Genomic DNA, 19,311 nt, shown 5'->3' with positions numbered 1-19,311 from the left:
ATGTCAATATTAACAATAATATGATCATAGGTTACCTCATTATACGATACGCAAAACATGGCCCACAATACCAATAATATCTAAATACAACAATTCTGAGATAATCAATATATTGATTATATGTATATATATATATATCAAGAGAACAAAGTGCATAAAGTCTATGTATTGACTATATATTGAGGCTATGTCAACTTGGTCACTTCAGTAATTTTACTCCCACCATTATTACAGTTATTTGCCCTCTAGAGACTGGGGCTCCCATTGTATAGTTATTTATCTTGCTGTATTGTATCTACAGTCAAGGTAGGTGTGATTGTGACCTCTAATAATGTTTAATAAAAGTAAGTTTCTATTAAAGCTTCAGCATGTGGAATTGATCAACATGACAAACATAAGGGAACCTGGGAAGTGCTGAATAGTTTGGGTAAAATAACTAGTGCAATTCTAATGATAGATTTTGCAAGTGGAATCTAATTTGTGATCTCACTCATCTTCTATCACTTTATCCTCCACATGAGGGTGACACAGGGCGAAAGGCAGGGTACACACTGAACAGGTGGCCTGTCCATCACAACCATTCACTCTCACTCTCACACCTAGGGTCAATTTAATCCCCAAATCTCCATGTTTTTGGACTGGAGAAACTGCAGAACCCAGAGAAAACCCACCCACACACACGGGGAGAACATGCAGCTCCATGCAGACAGATCCTTATTCCAACTGGGTCGTGAACCCAATGATATGTGCTCTATTTATTTTAAATTGTCCATACATGTGTCCATATGTGAGATTTAAATACACAGATGCAGAAAATAAAATAAACTACTTTATAATCTGATGCAAAGAAGGGAAATTTATGTATATGATGAACATAAATCTTTAATTGACTGGTTCTATTTCATCACAGAGGAAATAATCAATTCAGGACATATTTATACAAAAGGAAGTTTAATAGAAAATGTGCTTAATGCAGACAAATTGTACTTCACATGAGGGAAATTATGACAACCATTTTCCATGTGTTGACTTATATAGTGAATAAATGCCTTACTGATTTGGGTGGTAAGACTATTCCACAGAGAAACAGTATAATATATTTGAGCAACATGACATAAGTAATTGGAAAGAATTGGCTTCATGAATAAGCCACAGGATTTGCAATTTGTTTAAAAAAATAAATAACTGGGGTGTTGTAAACAAGGGACTTTCTAATGTGGTTTTGAAAATGTTAATACTGATCTGAGAAGGGTGTATATGTAAAACAGAAAAAAAACAACACTACTACACACATATACATATAATAGATTATTGTATTATAAATAATGCTTTGAATTATTTATAAAATAATGTATTGCTATTATCTATTTATCAGTAGATTTATAGCAGACATATTTAAATGTGTTTAGATGGCGTAAAGGAGCGCCAGCCTGGCATCACCATGGCAACAGAGGTACCAGAACAGACACTGTCCCATTACTTCTGCTAGAGATTGTGGCTCGTGTGTGCACTGTATTCATGTCTTCGTGAGGACATTTTAACCTTGAGGGGCCCCACAACTTTCTCAGTGCTTTCTCAGGGTTAAGATCTGCCTGCACGCATGCATGCATTAGATAAATTAGTGCATTATGGTGAAATAACAAGGCCAGTTTTATCGTGATAACGAGATCAAATAACATTTCTTGAGATTATGAGAAAAAATAACGTGTTATCTCAAGACAATAAGACTCATTTTCTTGTGCTAACGAGATACAATAATATGTTATCTCGAGATAACAAGGTCAGTTTTCTCAAGAAAATGAGATAAAATAATGTATCTCAAAATAACAAGGTCCATTTTCTTGTGATAATGAGATAAACTAACATGTTATCTCGAGATAATGAGATAAACTAACATGTTATCTCGAGATAATGAGATGAACTAACATGTTATCTCGAGATAATGAGATAAACTAACATGTTATTTCGAGATAATGAGATAAACTAACATGTTATCTCGAGATAATGAGATAAACTAACATGTTATCTCGAGATAATGAGATAAACTAACATGTTATCTCGAGATAATGAGAAGACTAACATGTTATCTCGAGATAATGAGATAAACAACCGAGACATGAGATAAACTAACATGTTATCTGAGATAATGAGATACATGAGATGAGATAAACTAACATGTTATCTCGAGATAATGAGATAAACTAACATGTTATCTTGAGATAATGAGATGAACTAACATGTTATCTTGAGATAATGAGATGAACTAATATCTTATCTCGAGATAATGAGATAAAACTAATATGTTATCTCGAGAAAATGAGATAAACTAATATGTTATCTCGAGAAAATGAGATAAACTAATATGTTATCTCGAGATAACAACACCCGTTTTATTGTGATCATAAGATAAATGTGTAATCTTGAGATAACAAAGCTGGTTTTCTTGTGATAACGAGATACATTAACGTGTTATCTTGAGATAAAAAGGCCTGTTTCTCTTGATAACAAGATAACAAAGTAGATAATAAAACGTTGTTCCTTCTTTACTGATAATTTCTTTGAGTGATGAGTACCAGCAACACCATATAGGCTCTGACACCTGCCAGTAGCTTAAAATGTTGTACTTCAGTCAAGGTCTAACACAAAATGGGCCTTGTTATCTCAAGATAATGCATTCATTTATCTCATTGTTGCGATAAAATAAGCCTTCTTATCTTTCGATTACGCACTAATTCATCTTGTTATTATGGGATAATAGTGATCTTGAGATAACGGACTGAGAAAATTATAGTCCCGACCATGGCCTTCTACTCCTACCACTCCTAAGTAACAGCAGAATAATAACTCAGCAGGTCTGTGTGGGACATGTTTGCTCTGCTGTACCAAAATAAAGCGCCTCTGTTCACACAAGAGTTGCACCATGACACACTGACTGCCAGTTAAATGGTACATTTATACAGCACTTTTCTAGTCTTGACCACTCTGCTGGCACAGCCGTCAGGAGCAACACGGTGTTAAGTGTTTTATCCAAGGACACAAGGCATGTAGACTACGGGAGCAGGGAATTGAACCCACAACCTTTGAGTTGAAAAACAACACGCTCTACCACTGAGCTACCAGCTACTAGCCGAGATGTATGGGTGTAGCTATACAAGCGTAACAAACATAGCTATACAAGCCTTGCAGCCACACAAGTCCACCCTTGGTAAAACTGATCCGCCTGCCTTACTTCTGATTGGCTAATACCATGGCTCTGACTAGCTTGATTGGTCGAGAGTCGCATCGGTTTTATGCCTCGAAGATGATGAGATTGAATGGCCAAAATGAAACCAACCAACAACAAAAACATGTGCAGCTGTTTTTTCTCCTTTCATTTTTCTTACCATTGACGGAGAACTTAAATCCCTGTGGAGCCCTCTGTGCTGCCGGAGCCGAGGCTCTCTCTCACACACACACACACACACATAATAATGTCTTCTTCAATCACCATCCTCTTCACTGCCTCTCTCTACATTCCTCTCTCTCTCATCCATGTCCGCATCTTCTTTCTTCCCTATACTTCTCACTTGTTTCATTGCCTTCTCAGGTTCTCTCACTTTCCCCTTCCCTCACTTCTTTTTTGCTCTTGCTCTTTTATTCCCATCTCCTGCTTTTGAACCAGTTTAGGCAGCTCTCTACTGTGACCTCGGCAATAAACTCTGGGGACCCTGCTATCACAGCAAACCAATTACCCTTAAACACACACACACAGAAGCTGAATTAAAAAGCAGATTTATTATTAATTTGAAATGGCAAAGCTTTGTGTCAGAACACTAACATTTCACCTCAGTCACAGCTGGATTATTGTTTTACAAGGCCTGGGGCAATGACCTACTGATGCACTGAGGCGCCACTTGGCACTCTCATTATTTAATATATGCAGTTTCTGTATTGAAACAACATGAAAGCTCAGATTTGTCATGAATTTATTACATTAAAGGGCGAGTTGGCATGAGATGGAGAGGGATGTTCTCAGACAGCATGGCTGCCAGCTCAGTTGTACACCATCTTAAAGACATATTTGCAACTTTAACTTGACAACCAAGTTTGTGTTGATTTGTAAACCCCACACACCCCACAACGAATTCCATTGTGTGTGCAATTTCATCATGGCACACAGTACATCAGTAATTTATGATGATAAATTGATTCACCTCAAAATAACACATGACTAGTGTTGTACGACACACTGTGGGGGTTGTTGCGTTTCTATCCATGATTTCCTATCTTCCAGGGTCAAAGTGCATCCATCTACATGGTCTGTCTGCTATGCAGTAATCAAATGATGTACACCAACTGATGCTGTGTGGAAAGACATGGCCAATACATTTTGACCTGAGCGGGGAATTTCTCTCAGCACTTGTTTGTGTTCACCTGTAGGAAATTCTCTGTAGACACTAAGCAAAAAGCCAAAGAGCAACATCACTCATCTCTAAGCAGCAATGAGCATCAGTCAGTCATCATCTACCGCTTTGTCCTCCACCAGAGGGTCGCGGGGGGTGCTGTGCCAATCTCAGTTACACCCTGGACAGTTTGCCAGTCCATCACAGGGCCACACACAGATAGAGACAAACAACCATTCACTCTCACACTCACTCCTATGGTCAACTTAGAGTGTCCAATTTACCTAATCACACCACATTGCATGTTTTTGGAGTGTGGGAGGAAGCCGGAGAACCCAGAGAGAACCGGGTCTTCTCGCTGCAAGGCAAGAGAGCTAACCACTACTCCACCGGGTTCCCCAGCAGTGAGCAAGTTCTCAATAAATAGAATTCTGTCTTCAACAACAGCAGAGACGGCTATACTGAGGTCTAACTGACCACTCATATAACACAACAGCGATGATACACATTTCCTGTAGTTCACATGTTGCACAATATTATATAGTACAATAAAACTAATAAGCCACAATCAGCCCAAAGTTGGAGCACTGAAGTGATTCACTGGATTTGAAACTCACTGTGTTGGCCCTTCAGCTGAGACACAGCTTAAAAGATTTGTTCAAATATCGTAGCATTTGGAGCCAAAGTCGAAGGCATCACATCGCTGGATTTAGCCATAAAAAGGTTGGATGTGGTGAAACCATGTAGTCTATGGAAGAATATCTTATTTCTGACCCTTATTTATCAGATTTGACTGATTATTCCAAATGTGCAAATAGTTTTTCTGTCCCACACAACATTGCTTCATTTAGGTAAAAGTCGGAAACAGCTGCCTGGAAGTGTAACCAAGATGGCTGCCAAGTAGCAAGACAATCCCTGTCAAACCTTGACGATGTTGTGATGATGTTATCCAAACCAAAGTGAAGTCTTGGACGACCACAACAAAATATGTTGTGGAATTGATGATGTAATGAATTATCTATGTACTTCATCAATAAGAACACAGCAGTAGTAGTAGTGGTGACTCACCAGGGGGAGCCGTAGATCCTGAAGCCCCGTACAGTGACCTCAGAATCCTGCAGGTAGATGCAGTTCGTGAGCAGCGACTGGACATTCTCATAATTCTCCGGCTTCAGCTTGGATGCCGAGGGAAAGTAGTAGAAGTCCTGCTTGATCAGGTCAGCCATGAACTCCTGGTCGAAGGTCAACTCGTGATTTCCGGCAATTACGATCTTGATGTCGTAGGGCAGGGTACCTTCAGTAGCAGGGAGGAAGAGGAGTAAAAGAAAAGGCAGGGGGAGAAGAAGGGGAAAGAGTCATTGCAGGAACATAAGACTTGGGAGACTTTGGGAAAATGTAATGTAATGATTGGGAGGACAAATATAGTGAAGTGCAGATATTTGATGACAAATAAAGATGGATGAGGTAAACCCAAAAGATAATGTGGTGGAATGAAGATCAACAAAGAGGCAAAAAAAGGGGGAGGGTGGAAAACAAAGACAGAGAAGTAGGCTAGACTGAGAGATGACGGACAGACAGAGGAGGACATAGAAAATGGAAAGAGACATCAGGACATGGACAAAGAGACATGAAGTGTAAGGGCGGTGGTGAAAACGGAGAAATTAACAAAAGAGGGGTTGACAGGCGGCATGGGGAAAAACAAGGAAGAAAAGGGAAATTAGGGAAGACATGAAACCCATCCCAGACGGCCTGGCTTTCACAAGCGACAAGGCTTTCTCATTGTTCCCCCTCATTTCTAGCAAATCTGTACATCTGTCTTAGCTTCCCTCCATCAGTCAAGGCCACAACCCACTGCACTGCTGTCTTCTGTTTGTGGAAGCATAGCTGAGCGCATCCATCAGGGAATCTTTATCTGGAGGAGCGACGAGGAGGGGAAGCAGTCGGAGTGATCGCTGTGAAGTTTGGAATGCAGAATATTAAAGCGTTTATTCAGCAGCTGATGCTGCTTCATCTTTCCTCCGTACTCTTTCATCACCCCTCTCCTCCACATCTCCAGCAATTCTCTCCTTTGTCTCAGTGGATTTAATTGGCTATTCAGAACCTGGCACAGTGGTGTCCGATTGATCAGCACCTAGCAAAGCCGGCAGGAGCAGAACCTTCACTACACAACACGTCCGTGTATGTGTCCGTAGTGAGAAATGGGCCAAACAACAGATGACGCTAGAGAACAGTGTGACACCAAATGTTGGAAGATTACTTACAGATTGTTGATGTGTTATCAGGACGTTTTAGTGTGTTTTTATAGTCACGATTAGGGTATTTGATTAACTGTGAGGCTCAACACAGAAGTGTTGGAATTTTCCAGGGTCTTTGAATGCACCTTGTTAGCTGCCCCTGTTAGCTCATCACAAACTCTGCATTCCTTTCACTAGCACTGGAGTTTTTTTTTTTAAATTTCAAAATCAGGCTTTGTCTTGTGACTGTGCAACGTTCATGTCTGTGTTTGATTCTCGTGATGTACTGCACTGTACATGCAAGGAGGATTTCAGCATCTACATCAATTGCAGAAATCTTTAAATCTTTAATAACCACTGCTTTTTGTAAGGCAGGGATGGATGACTGCTCCATCTGTCTGCAGATCAAATCACTGGCAAAATTTTATTTATAAGGCAATCCTTGGCTTATTACGTCCACACACATTTCACTTTGCTGCTTCATCAGCTCGGAACTAATTACAAAATCAGCTGAATCTTGTAGCGCTGGTCTCACATAACATTTCTAAATTAATTTGACACAACAAAAGAATCATTTTGTATTTTACGCTGCTTGTGGATTTTTTTTATTTTCTTTAAATATATTTTTTAAATTTTTTGTCTTCGTAAATTACACTGTTATTTGTTATTTTGTTATCATAAGCTTGGCCAGGATCCTCTGCTAATGAATTACTCCCTAATTTTTACACACCACCACCTCCCCTCCCATCCCATGACAAAATTATCCTTTAAATACCTGAAACATATTTCACTTTTGACACTTATGAAACAGTTTAACCAAATTTGAAATCTGACATATCCCATGCTTTGCAGAAGAATCTCATTTCTCATTTCTGCCAAAAGGACCTTAAGAAAAAAAACACATATCAAGAGATTGAGATTTTATAACAAAGGACAAGTTATTGGACCCTGTAGTGAGCTGCAGAATGATCATACATCTCACTCTGCATATGTTAATCAGCTTGTGTGTATTTTTCCTTTCGTTTTTTCCTAACTCTTCATATGATCTCTGCTGTATTGTTTTACCATGACTATGGGCTGCTGTTTTAAACATAGACGAGCTATGTTCTGTGTGTTATGCGTTTGTTTTTCATTATCCTATATGTTTTGTTCTTTTTCCCTTCAAAAACTAATTAACATCTTTATATATATATATATATATAAAAAAATAGAGCAATTTACTTGTGAGACAAGGTTGGTGATGGAGATTAGAGTCAAGATGGCTTTTGTTTTTTTTACAAGGAACACATGGCATGCAGCTGAGCGTGCTGATTTAAGTGTCAGCATTTATGTCTGTGAGTGACTTTTCTCTCTCTCTGTGTGTGTTTTTGTATCTGTTACCTTTATAGGACCTTTTTTTCTGGTATAAACGTTGACCTTGTCAGGGCTTGTAGTCCTCATGGATAATGGTAGTGCTAAGATTTGTATTGTGATTGCATGATACTGTGATGGACTAAAACATGGCTCTTTCTTTGAGCTCCAACTAAGCTTTTAATAATGTGCAAAACAACGTATGTGATGTAAAATGTCTTTAGTCCCCACTGCGTTTGTAAAGGCCACCCCTTTCTATCCTTATACAGTAATCACTGTCATATTGTATCTATAACTCAATCTTTGGCTTATAATTATAGTCCTACATTATTTGCAAAATCTCCTTTCTGAGGAACTGGTTAATGTTAGGGCTAAGATTCTAATTATGGTTAGGTTTCGGTTATGTTTGAGGTTGGAGATAAGGCTTTGTTTAGGGTGTCCAAATGAATGGAAGTCATTGCAATGTCATGCGATGAAATGTCGTGCAAACCTGTGTGCAGGGCTGCAACTAATGGTTATTTTCACAAACATATTAACTGTCAGTAATTTTATTATTTTATATAATTATTTTCTCGATTCATCATTTGGTCCATAAAATGTTAAAACATGTTGATCATGGAAATGATGATGTATTCAAATGTCTTATTGTATCCACAAAGCAAAAATCTGTTTTAATGATATCTTTGTGATATGAAGCAAAGAAACAAGAAGATAGTCACATTTTAGAAGCTGAAAAACATGCATTTGTATTTCTATTTTTCTTTAAAACACTCAAAATAGTTGACGATTCAATTAGTAATTGAGTAATTGTTCCATAAGTGTGGACTGATGTGTGGAATATTTTGGTTCACATTTTATGTGGGGACATTCTGACCGTGTGGGGCAATTTCAGCTGGTCCTGGCTACTTTAAGGGGCTTTCTGATGGTTCAGAGATTAAGAGTTAGGAATAGACATGTTGCTGGGATGGTTAAGGTTAAGGTAAGGGGCTAGGGGGAGCCATTATGCCGGTGGGTGTCCTCACTACTAACGCTGCACAAGAATGTGTGTGAGTTTGCATGCATCTGTGCATGAGTGTCATGTGAGTGAAAAGGACTAATTAAAGTGAGCTTTAGAGGAGGCTGACAGCCTGGCGATGGCTCTGTCACAACAGCCAATCACAGCCTGGTGACAGATAGAGCGAAAGAGAGGAGGTTTGGAGGAGAGAGGGACCGAAATGCAGTAGTTTAGGAAGCCCAAAAATCCTTGAGTGTGAAGGAGGAATAATAACAAGATGAAAGCAGCTGTCACAGAGTGCCCATCTCTGCATTTTGGGCCCAGGCCGCCTCCTCCTCCTCCTCCGCCTCTTCCAGCACTGCTCCCATTTGTTTGGCGGAAGGACTTGTGTTTAGTTGTCAAGCAGACAACAGAGAAGTCTCCTAAATGAGGGGCTGCACCTCAACAAAGGCACACGGTCACACTCGTCAGTGCACAATCAAAATATGTTGTTGATTCCTCTTCATCAGACTTTGGCATCTCAAGCAGTGTTTGTTCATACACCTCTCATAAACTGAGATTGAAGGAATGTCCAAACAAAAAATCTAGTCATTATCTTTTACCAAACCCCAACTGAAGCTCACAGGACAAGTACACCTAGTACTCCAGTACTAGCTTCACTGCTAGCCTATTCGCTGAATAATGAATGGCATATAATCACGCTAGTTCACATTTCAATGGCCTTTATGTCCAAAGTTCTCCTCTGTTCTCCTCTCAATATGTTTTCCCAATTAGGGAAAAGGAGAAGTGAAGAAGGTGGTCACTGAATATTTATCTAGCTGTAAAAGAACGTTTCAAGATGGGATGTATTCTGCCTTACCAGGTAGGTTACCTACCTTACCATTTTTTTTAAATACACTAATCAGCCATTTACTAAAGTACACTACTCAAAGTCAAAATGTGTAATTAGACATTTACAATGCAGCAACTTAATGCATTTAATCATGCAGACACGGTCAAGACGAACCCCTGAAGTTCAAATCAAGAAAGGTGATTTAAGTGACTTAAAGCAAGGACCTTGCCGGAAATACATAGCAATTCTAAACCTTAACCAACACAATTGTGTGATGTGTTATATTTTCCATTTATGCCACTTAGCCTTACCCTAAATATTACACACTGAACTACCCTATGTAGTATTTGTTTTTTTCTAAAACCCTTTAATAAACCCTCTGATTCCTTACTACTACGATATCAGCTGTGTACCTGTGCTAATTAGTTGGTTTATTTCACTGTCAAGTTCCAACTTCTTTAATGATGACAAATCTCACCAGGAAAGGAACCCTTAGCGTCACACGAGCATAACATCTACCTGAAGACCTGGAAGACAGTATGTGAACTGAGGCTGCGTCCATCGTCTGATGCCGGTCAAAATCACGTGGAAATAAATAGCAGCAACTGCATGTTTACACATTGCTGCTGTCAGAATCAATAGATACACTAAGGTGATACTGGTACACAACACATTGGCATCGAGCCATCCCTCAAGACCATCCTAACTAAGATTGTACAATCAACAGTAAAAGCTTTTTGTAGATTTGCTTTCATTTGCAAATAAACCAATTAATGAGGATTCAAGAAGGAGACAGAAAACTAGGAAGCAGCAATCAGCAATGCGTAATATGCAAAGAAACAGTCAAAGACAGTCAAGAAGAGGGGATGAACTGTTCACAAGTGTGTGAGCCTGAGGGAGACAGAGAGGCTACAAAGAAAAGATGCTCATATATTAAACAGAAAAATAAACCCTGGCTCTTCCCTGAAATGATGTGAAATGCAGTTTCTCACTCAGGATGTTTGACGGCTAAATGTAAACTGATGGAAAATACTGCAGGGAGAAACATAAAAATCCACCAGCTGGACACAAATACACACACTCACTCACATGGCTTTACTTTGCAGACTTAGATTTAAATTTCATGGATGAATTTAGTGAAAGTTTCCCCCCTGAATAAAGTTTGAAATGACAAGGTGTGAATACCAACTGGCTGAATAAGACTTAAAGCACGCAGACAGTGAGTGCATCTGTTTATTGTAATTCTCTGTCTGAGACTGCTGTCTGTCAATATGAAAATAATAACCATTCAAAAATGAAAGGAGCTCAACAATGCAGTCTGTTGTTGTCGCCACAAAGAAGAAATCATTTGCCACAAGATAATTTCTCCATCGAATAAAAAATGAATTTGTTGCTTCTGTGACAAAAGGCACAAGAAAGGAAAGAAGAAAGGAAGAGGATGTGGGTGGACCCATGTGTACATCTGTGTGTGTGAGACACACACACATGCACACACAACATGCGGGGTGCTTTTTGTCACCCGGCCATCTTTTTGTCTTTGAATTCAAAAGGCTGCTTTAAAGCGACAAATACTTTTAATTTGCATGGAAGTGAATCAGCGCGGCGGCATGAGGCAGATAGCGACGTCAAACTAAATAACTCAAAAACAAAAGGAGTGAGTGAGGGAGCGAGTGAGGGAGTGAGGGAGTGAGTAAGTGAGGGAGTGAGTGAGTGAATAAACAAAGGGGAAGCCTGAGGACAACATGGTGGCTGTTCCCTGATGTTAGACTTATTCAATTATTGTCCGACTAAAACAAGACAATTAAAATACACATTACCATTACTGTATTTTAATAAGCATGGTGGATTAGTGGTTAGCACTGTTGCCTCACAGCAACAAGGTGCTGGGTTTGATTCCCTCTTTCTGTGTGGACTTTGTATGTTCCCATGTGTCTGCATGGGTTTCCTCCCACCACAACATTAGTCCAGACCAGCTTCTAACAATGTCTTAGCTCAGGAATCTTACCAACGAGATTTGAAAATGAAACAACTGTGAGAAAATGTTCACTTTTGAGAGTGAAGAAATGCTGTTGTGGTGGGTGAGCACCTCCACAAGCTCTGTCCTCGCCCGTGTGCACTTGTACACTTACATACATGGGGCCAAACATCTGCAGCATGTGGATAAACACCAGCTTTTCAGCTGTAATGGGCACCATATATTGAACAATATGCATTGTGACCGCGTCTACAATAGCTTTCCGCTGTGTTCCTTTCCTGTCATACGGGACACAAGGTGAAAGTGACTCTACTGGCTTATAGTGCTTTATCTCTCACAGAGAGCGACAATTCTCCTTGCTGGCTGTCATGCTTCCCTTCTTGTTACCAGGCTGTGTGAGTCTTGGCAGAAGCAGGGGGAGGAGTCAGCCCATTGTGAACCATGGGAGCCCAAGGAGAGCATCGGCGGTGGCATGAGGACATTCGATTTTCTGATTTTCACAAAAAACAAATCGCCCTAAACAACAAATGAAATGAATCGATAAAATTGAGCCCTACATCTAAGTTAATTAGCAAGTCTGTAACAAGTTTGCATTCAGCTACCGGAACTTCATTGAAGAAGACAGTATATAAAAGAAGAAGATAACAGTGTGAAAACCTGAACAAATTCTGAATGGATGGACAAGGCGTGAGGATCAACATGCGAACGACATTATTTTGGTTGGTGATGTAACAGGTGAACAGGAAAAAAAACCTGATGCAAGCTGATTTGCCGCTATATAGTGTTTGTATCCAGGGACAAGGACAGTTGTACAATTAAATGGCATGGTCACCATACAACTGTAGCTTGTCTGTGGATGGAAGGAGGCTGCCATCAGGCGTGGAAACAGCTGAACTCGAGTCTTTCCTCCACAGTCCCCTCATCTTTTTAAAGTTCTCTCCACTGAGGTTCAGTGTCATTGCTCTTTTGTCAAGTACCCGCCCCCCCTCCAGTCCTCTGACCGTCTTTCTGATTTCTGCTTTGCCTGAATGTCAGTTTCTGTGTATGTTTGTCTGACTGTCAACACAAATCCATCCTCCCTCTACGAGGCAGTGTGTGTGTGTGTGTGTGTGTGTGTGTGTGTGTGTGTGTGTGTGTGTGAGAGAGAACCACAGTTCAGCCACAATTGTTCTGCTGATGGGTGGTCTGCTCTTTGAAGAGGAAAATCCCTGCCCTGCTGAAAGCTCTGGCGCACGGAGGGATTGCCCCTATTGTGTGTGTGTGTGTGTGCGTGTGCATGTGTGTGTGTGTGTGTGTGTGTGCACATGCAAAATCAAAAAAAAAGCCAGAAATGTCCCGCCTGCCAAAACAAAGTTAATTCCCAAGTGTGTGTGAGAGAGTGTGTGTGTGTAGATACCAAAACCTAGTACCCACAATGTCCTGCCAAGCAACTTAATACCAGTCAATGTGTTGTGTGTGTGTGTGTAATTGCAGAAAACAGGGAGCCAATAATTCCTGCCAACACAAAAATGATGAAATTTATAGCAGAGTGTGTCAGTATGAGTGCAACCATGCCGGGATTAGGGCCGTGTGAAAAAGTTAATAATAAAAACCAGATATTATTTTCAGATTTCTGGTCTAAATCGAAGACGTCTAGATTTAGAGTTGAATTTACAATTTTCTTCATCCATCCATCCATACGTGCATACAGTATTATGTGCAAAAACAGCATCCATAACTTTCTATAAAGATGTTGTTAAAGGATAACTCAGAGAATGACAAGTCCCATTTTAATGAAAGGAACCGTTTGATGTCTTCATGCTGATGAATGACCTTCCTGATATATTAGTGTTGTAGATCACTAGCAGTTTGAAAGCTCAGTGATGGGTCGGTGTCAGATTGATACTACTTACATATCATAAGCACATGAGAGATATCTAAAAAAAGAAATGAACAGAAATGTCCAAAGCCTGAATTCAATACTTAACACGTGTGGCCAAATAATTGTGTCCATGTCATGTGTATTTTGCCCACTTAACTAACAGCTGCTCCCCTTTGAAAATGTTGATACATATGACATCATTTGATAAAAATGAGTTGTTGAAAATAAAAAAGTCACATTCAAATAGTTTTTTTTTTTGGCAAATGGAACCTTCCTTAGGATTTGCAAAAAGGGCAATTGCAACATTCTTCTGAGCGACTATGATGTCCTCATAAGTGAGCCATGTGGGCACACACACACACAGTTTATGTATGTCTTTTTTATGTACAGAACCCAGCACGGCGTCAGCCTTTATCCATGTGAGCATAAACAGAAATGCAACAATTCACAGAGAAGCTTCAAAAGCCTGAGCACTGATGTTCAAAGACAGACAGGCTAAAGACTCAGCTCGGATCAGTCCTAATTCCTTTACTGTGTGTGTGTGTGTGTGTGTGTGTCAGGCGAAACATGAGAGAGGAGAAAACGGGAAGATGAGAGATGAGGTGGAGATGAATGATGGAGAAGGAGACGCATCAAGACTTCTGTCTTCCCACCTTCAGCTTAAACTTAAGTCTCACTTGTTTCATTTAACTCACCGCCCACACCCTGCTCACCACGTCTCATCTCAGACACACACACGAACACACACACACACACACACGCACACACTTACATGAGCAGACGCTAAACAAAGACAACCGGCAATTATAAGACAGCGTACACAAACACCACCTACAGAGCTAAACGCATCCAAAACACACATTTTATCTGCGCACAGCAGCGCTTTCCTCACACCTCACAATGTCCTCACTGAGGATAATGCACTACACACACACACACACACACATAACCAGTGACAAAGACAGATCAGCACATCATAAAGCCTCCTTGTAGGTGGTCTCTCTCTCCCTCTCCTCTTCCTCTGTCCTACACATCATCTTCCTCTCTTTCATGCTGTCTGCTCCACTTCCACATCTACTGTGACGACGTCGCCTCCGGGATAATGTGGCTGAAGATTAAGCAGCGACTTTGGGAAGAGCGACGACGTGGGCTCCTGATGGATTTAAGAAGTGGCCACCAGCCATCCGTCCCATGTCTGATGTAAAAATGGATTCCTGTTGACGCCACATTCAGCCAGTGCTAAACCACAACCCTGGTGCACTACATTACATTTGTGTTGCTTTCTTAACTACTTTATATGCAAGTGCATATCAACATATAGGAACAGTTTTAAGATGAGAGCCTCTGCAAAAAAGTTGTCAACTGAGGGCAACTTGTGCATGTTTTCTTTTCCAGTGAAAACTCAAACTCGAATAAATCTAAATAGTTTACGATGAATTCAGAAATTGATCAATCATTGCAGTCCAGTATGAAATGTGATGCATAGAGATAAAACACAGTCATATCCTGATTTCTCATCATTTGCACCAAGCAAACCAACATGTGCAAATAATGATACATTTGCATCAAATTGAAATTTTTACATTTAAATATTTAAGCTATTGTATGCACTTTACCACTAACATATGTGCAGGATGTAGGTCATGACAAGCAAGTGACGGGGCCTCAATTGTGTGAAAGGTGACTTTGTGGTCCATGTGAATGCACAATAAAAATAAGAATAGAATCGAATAGAAAGCCTTTATTGTCATTGTACACTTACAATGAAATTGTAGGAGGTGCCAGATAAATTGTTGTTTTTTTTGTAAAATAAGAAACCTAAAGAAGAAATACTGACAGTGCATGGACGGTAAGCTTAAATGTATAATAGTGCAAAATGTGAAGTGAATAGTGTAAAACCGAATATCAGTCCCAATTCATTTACTGTGGGTGTATGTGTGAAATTATAGTTCTGTTTTTTTTTAGGTGTGGTTATATGAGGTATCAACAAAAAAGCTGAGTGAAGCCGAGTGAAAACATGGCTGCCAGCAGGGACAGCAGGACAACATAGGTGTTGGCTAAAGAAGTCTACAATATGGTTATAATGTGTTTCCTACTTAATTTGACCATTAGACAGCCAACATGAACAAACAAGGTAGCAGTAAACCAGCCACTCCTGTGTCTTTTTGAAACTCCCTTTCTTGTTGGATAGGACCGTTTAAAGCAATTGATATACTCTTACGATGTTATAGATTTAAGCAGGCATAGATTTTATTAGGTGTCTCTTTTTCTAAGTGGATGAAACCCGTGTTTATTTGTCTCCCAGCTGGCAAACATGGTTTCACTGTCTGTCTTATGCTGGTCACAGTGGGAGCACGCAGCACAGTCAGCTGCTTTTTATGTGCCATTGCCTTGTATAATAGCAACCTGAAGTACCCCATTAATTAGTCAAATAAAGTAAGGGAGCAAGGCCGCACCTCCACCACTCCTCAGATCATATCCTGTTCATCTGAACGTCAGAGACCAAATCATGGCATCTTTTCTCCTGAAGAGAAGAGCCATTCACTTCACCTGCAACAACAATAATTAAAACTGCTGTAGTGTGTTTTCATCAATAGTCCAACAGAGCTCCAACATTTCCAGCCTCCTCTACAGGACAGAGCCAGTCTCATCACAAGTTCTGTGAAATGGCCTCTGCTGCCTCCACAGGAGCAGTCTGCATCATCAGCTTCCCCTGATGGGGGGCATGTTGTATCTCCCTCCAGTGCCCGCTCCCTCTGTGTATGAGATCTATCCATCTTCCCTTCATTCAGCTGAAAAAATGGCATCTGCCATATATTCTTTCACAGCCCACACAGCGGCAAACAAGCCTCTTCCAGCAACCCTCGGGGCGGCTCCACCACAGGCTGATTAAGTTAGTGATTCCCAGCCTCCTCCTTTATTTTCAAATGGTCTATCATTTTCCTCTTCCTCCTCACCCTCTCCTTTTTCCAACAGAGTTTTTCTTCTTGCTTCAGTAACTACACTGTAGCCGGAGCCGTGCCAACATCCAGTACTGCCATCCATTCATCAACATCCAATACTTCAGCTTCCATTAAAGCCTCTATATGACTGTCTGCTGTGCAAGTGAACGTTATTTATAGTTTGTTTTTATTTCCCTGCCTTATCTATTAATGCACACTCCGGTCTCGTACAATCCAGTCCACTACTCCACAGAATCCACAGCCCACAAAAGAGGTTTTTTTCTGTTTGCTATGCTGCTTCAGAGCTCCACTGTGTAAGTTCTGTCACAAAAACTTTGCTAATGTCATCAACACTTACATGCTTCTCATTCATTTCTTTTTTCAATTTAGTCACCTCACACTTCTGCTCTTTTTTAGTTTTATCTCTGGTCGGTATTGTTTTCCTCCCTGTTGTATAATCAATCAGCCTAAGACCCTAAAAATGGTACCTCATCGTGGGCGGAGTCATCACAAACAAGGGGCTAGCGACTTGTCAGAATCAGTTAATAAAAATGATTTGTTTAGTACTCCCTCCATGACCGGAGCACAGCCACTGGACTGAAACACAGTGGCGGGGGTCAGCTGTACCCTGTATCTGACAAATCTGGCATTAAACTAGCCTTCCACTTCTGCAAAATGTACAAAAGTACACCAACCTAAATTATTGTGATTTAACAATTTAAAAAGTCAGGGGGGTTAATTATTGTAATTATTTTTTTTTTATTTATTTATCTTTTTTTTGTTTGTTTGTTTTTGTTTAAACAATTAAAACATTACAGGATTTCTAAACCATTGTTGGCCTGGACTATTCAAGGACTGTCCAGGACCAATTCCCTCACATTGAAGGACCACATGTGCTGATATAGTTTATAGATGGGAGGGCAAGGAAGAGCCACTTCAGCCATGGTGTCCACCTTTATAGATTTGCTGGACACTCTGCATCTGGTCAAGTTTGCCCGTGGGATCTTGGGCAAGTCAGTCTTGTCATTTTCTTTGGTAAGCCTTAGATCTTGGAATTTGCTTTTCTCAGGCATCACGTAGTTTGCTCTCATTTGTTTAACGTTACTTGCTCATTGTTCTGCATGGAATCTCACGTCAGCAGTGGAGAGAGTCAGTGTACAGTGGCCACAACACTACGTTTGTTCTGCGTAGGCCTCGTCTTTGTACATCAAGCAATGCAGGGCGCATGAAACAGTAGGTGGTGTCATAAATATCAACTTAACTTCTTTCTTGCACAACATTTAAGCACTTTCAATGACCCATGTCATGTGCACTATAGTGGAATTCACAAAATCAACATTAAAAAAAGTTCCATCCACGTTCAATACATAGACTTTCTGCACTTTGTTCTCCATGCTGTGAATACATTGAGAAATCCTGCACTTTTTCTTTTCTTCAGTTAGACAGATGCCGTGATGTATCACCATATGATTGTCTGGCAATATATTGATTATGACAGAATCATTGTATCGCGATATTATTGTCTCAATGATGTTATCTATGTACAGTGCCTGGAGATTATGTATGTGACTATACAAATAAAATGAATTGAATTGAATTACTGGTATCGTGGTCCATGTATCGCTGATGATATCATGAGGAACCCTGTGATTCCTAAACCTCTGATCTGCTGTGGAGGCAAACTCTATGTAAAACATAACAGAAGCTGGTCAGCACTGCTGTTGCCGTGCACTGCGCATGTATCCGCTGTGGTACCGGAGTAAGACAGGTGGCGAGAGCAGATTCAGCAACAGTTTGCATGCAGTTGGATTATCCACACTGATGCTGACCCAGAAAACCACTCTGTGACAGAGAGCGAGAAAGAGAAAAGTATGATGAAGACTATCATGAGACCATTGTCACATCTTACACACGCGCACAGACAAGAAACTCAATTCTCCGGGTTTGCAGATAGAAGACACAAAAGCAGTGCGTGTCAGATGGGGAATGGTTTGCTTAAATTTACAGTCAATTGAAATTCTGTCGCGTTTCGCGGTGTAAAAAAAAAAACATAAAATAACTGCAGAGTAAACAGAAGAGAAGGAGGATGAAGGATAGAACTTAGGGAAGAAGAGTGGAGAAAGGGATAGAGGAAACATAATAAAAATTTGGGATGTAAGGCTCATATAAGAGAGGAAGAGAGAGAGAGCGAGGTGGCAAGGCAAGGAACGAGGGAACCCGGGAATGAGGTGAGAAGGAGAGGGAACAAAGGAAGATAGAAGAGCATGCCAGAAAAAGACAGCAGTCATGAAAGTTTAATGCCTTCGCAGTTACTGAGCTAATGGGAGCAAAAGCCTGGAGGAGAGATAGGGAAACTGGGAGGTGAAGAGCAGGGGCGCTAAGGTAGGAGTTGGGGTAAAGAGGGGAGTTGAAGGGCTACAAGAACTGACAGAGGAGAGAGGGTCAGAAATCAAACACACACAGATGCAAAGGCAACAGGAGAGTCACACACACTTTCCCTCTCCTGGGCCAAGAAACAAACACACTCGCATTTAAAGTGCCTACACGGCGATCGCATCATGGTTGTCACTTATTTATTATTCAACAGCAAAGGGGAACAGAGCAGAGCAGGTACTAAATAAAGAGTGGAAGAGGAGAAGCTAAAGACTGTGGACCTGCAACACACACACACACACAAAGACAGACAGAGCGAGAGAGATGCCTGTGGTTGTGTTTTTATTCGAGCAAAAGTTGGGCTCACT

General features: G+C 40.5%; 1 protein-coding gene across 2 annotated transcripts in view; it reads right to left on the bottom strand.

Annotated features, from left to right (window-relative positions):
• mpped1 (metallophosphoesterase domain containing 1) overlaps positions 1-19,311 on the bottom strand; it is a 95,161-nt gene that overhangs the window by 54,761 nt on the left and 21,089 nt on the right. For both annotated transcript variants that reach the window (XM_044020729.1, XM_044020730.1), the window contains one exon: positions 5,451-5,676. In XM_044020729.1, coding sequence (XP_043876664.1) covers positions 5,451-5,676 — 226 coding nt within the window. The remainder of the gene's footprint in view (positions 1-5,450; positions 5,677-19,311) is intronic.

The sequence above is a fragment of the Solea senegalensis genome, linkage group LG3 (assembly GCF_019176455.1).
Source record: "Solea senegalensis isolate Sse05_10M linkage group LG3, IFAPA_SoseM_1, whole genome shotgun sequence".
NCBI lineage: Eukaryota > Metazoa > Chordata > Actinopteri > Pleuronectiformes > Soleidae > Solea > Solea senegalensis.
The sequence above is the reverse complement of the archived record's forward strand: the minus strand, read 5'-3'. Positions and strand labels throughout refer to the sequence as shown.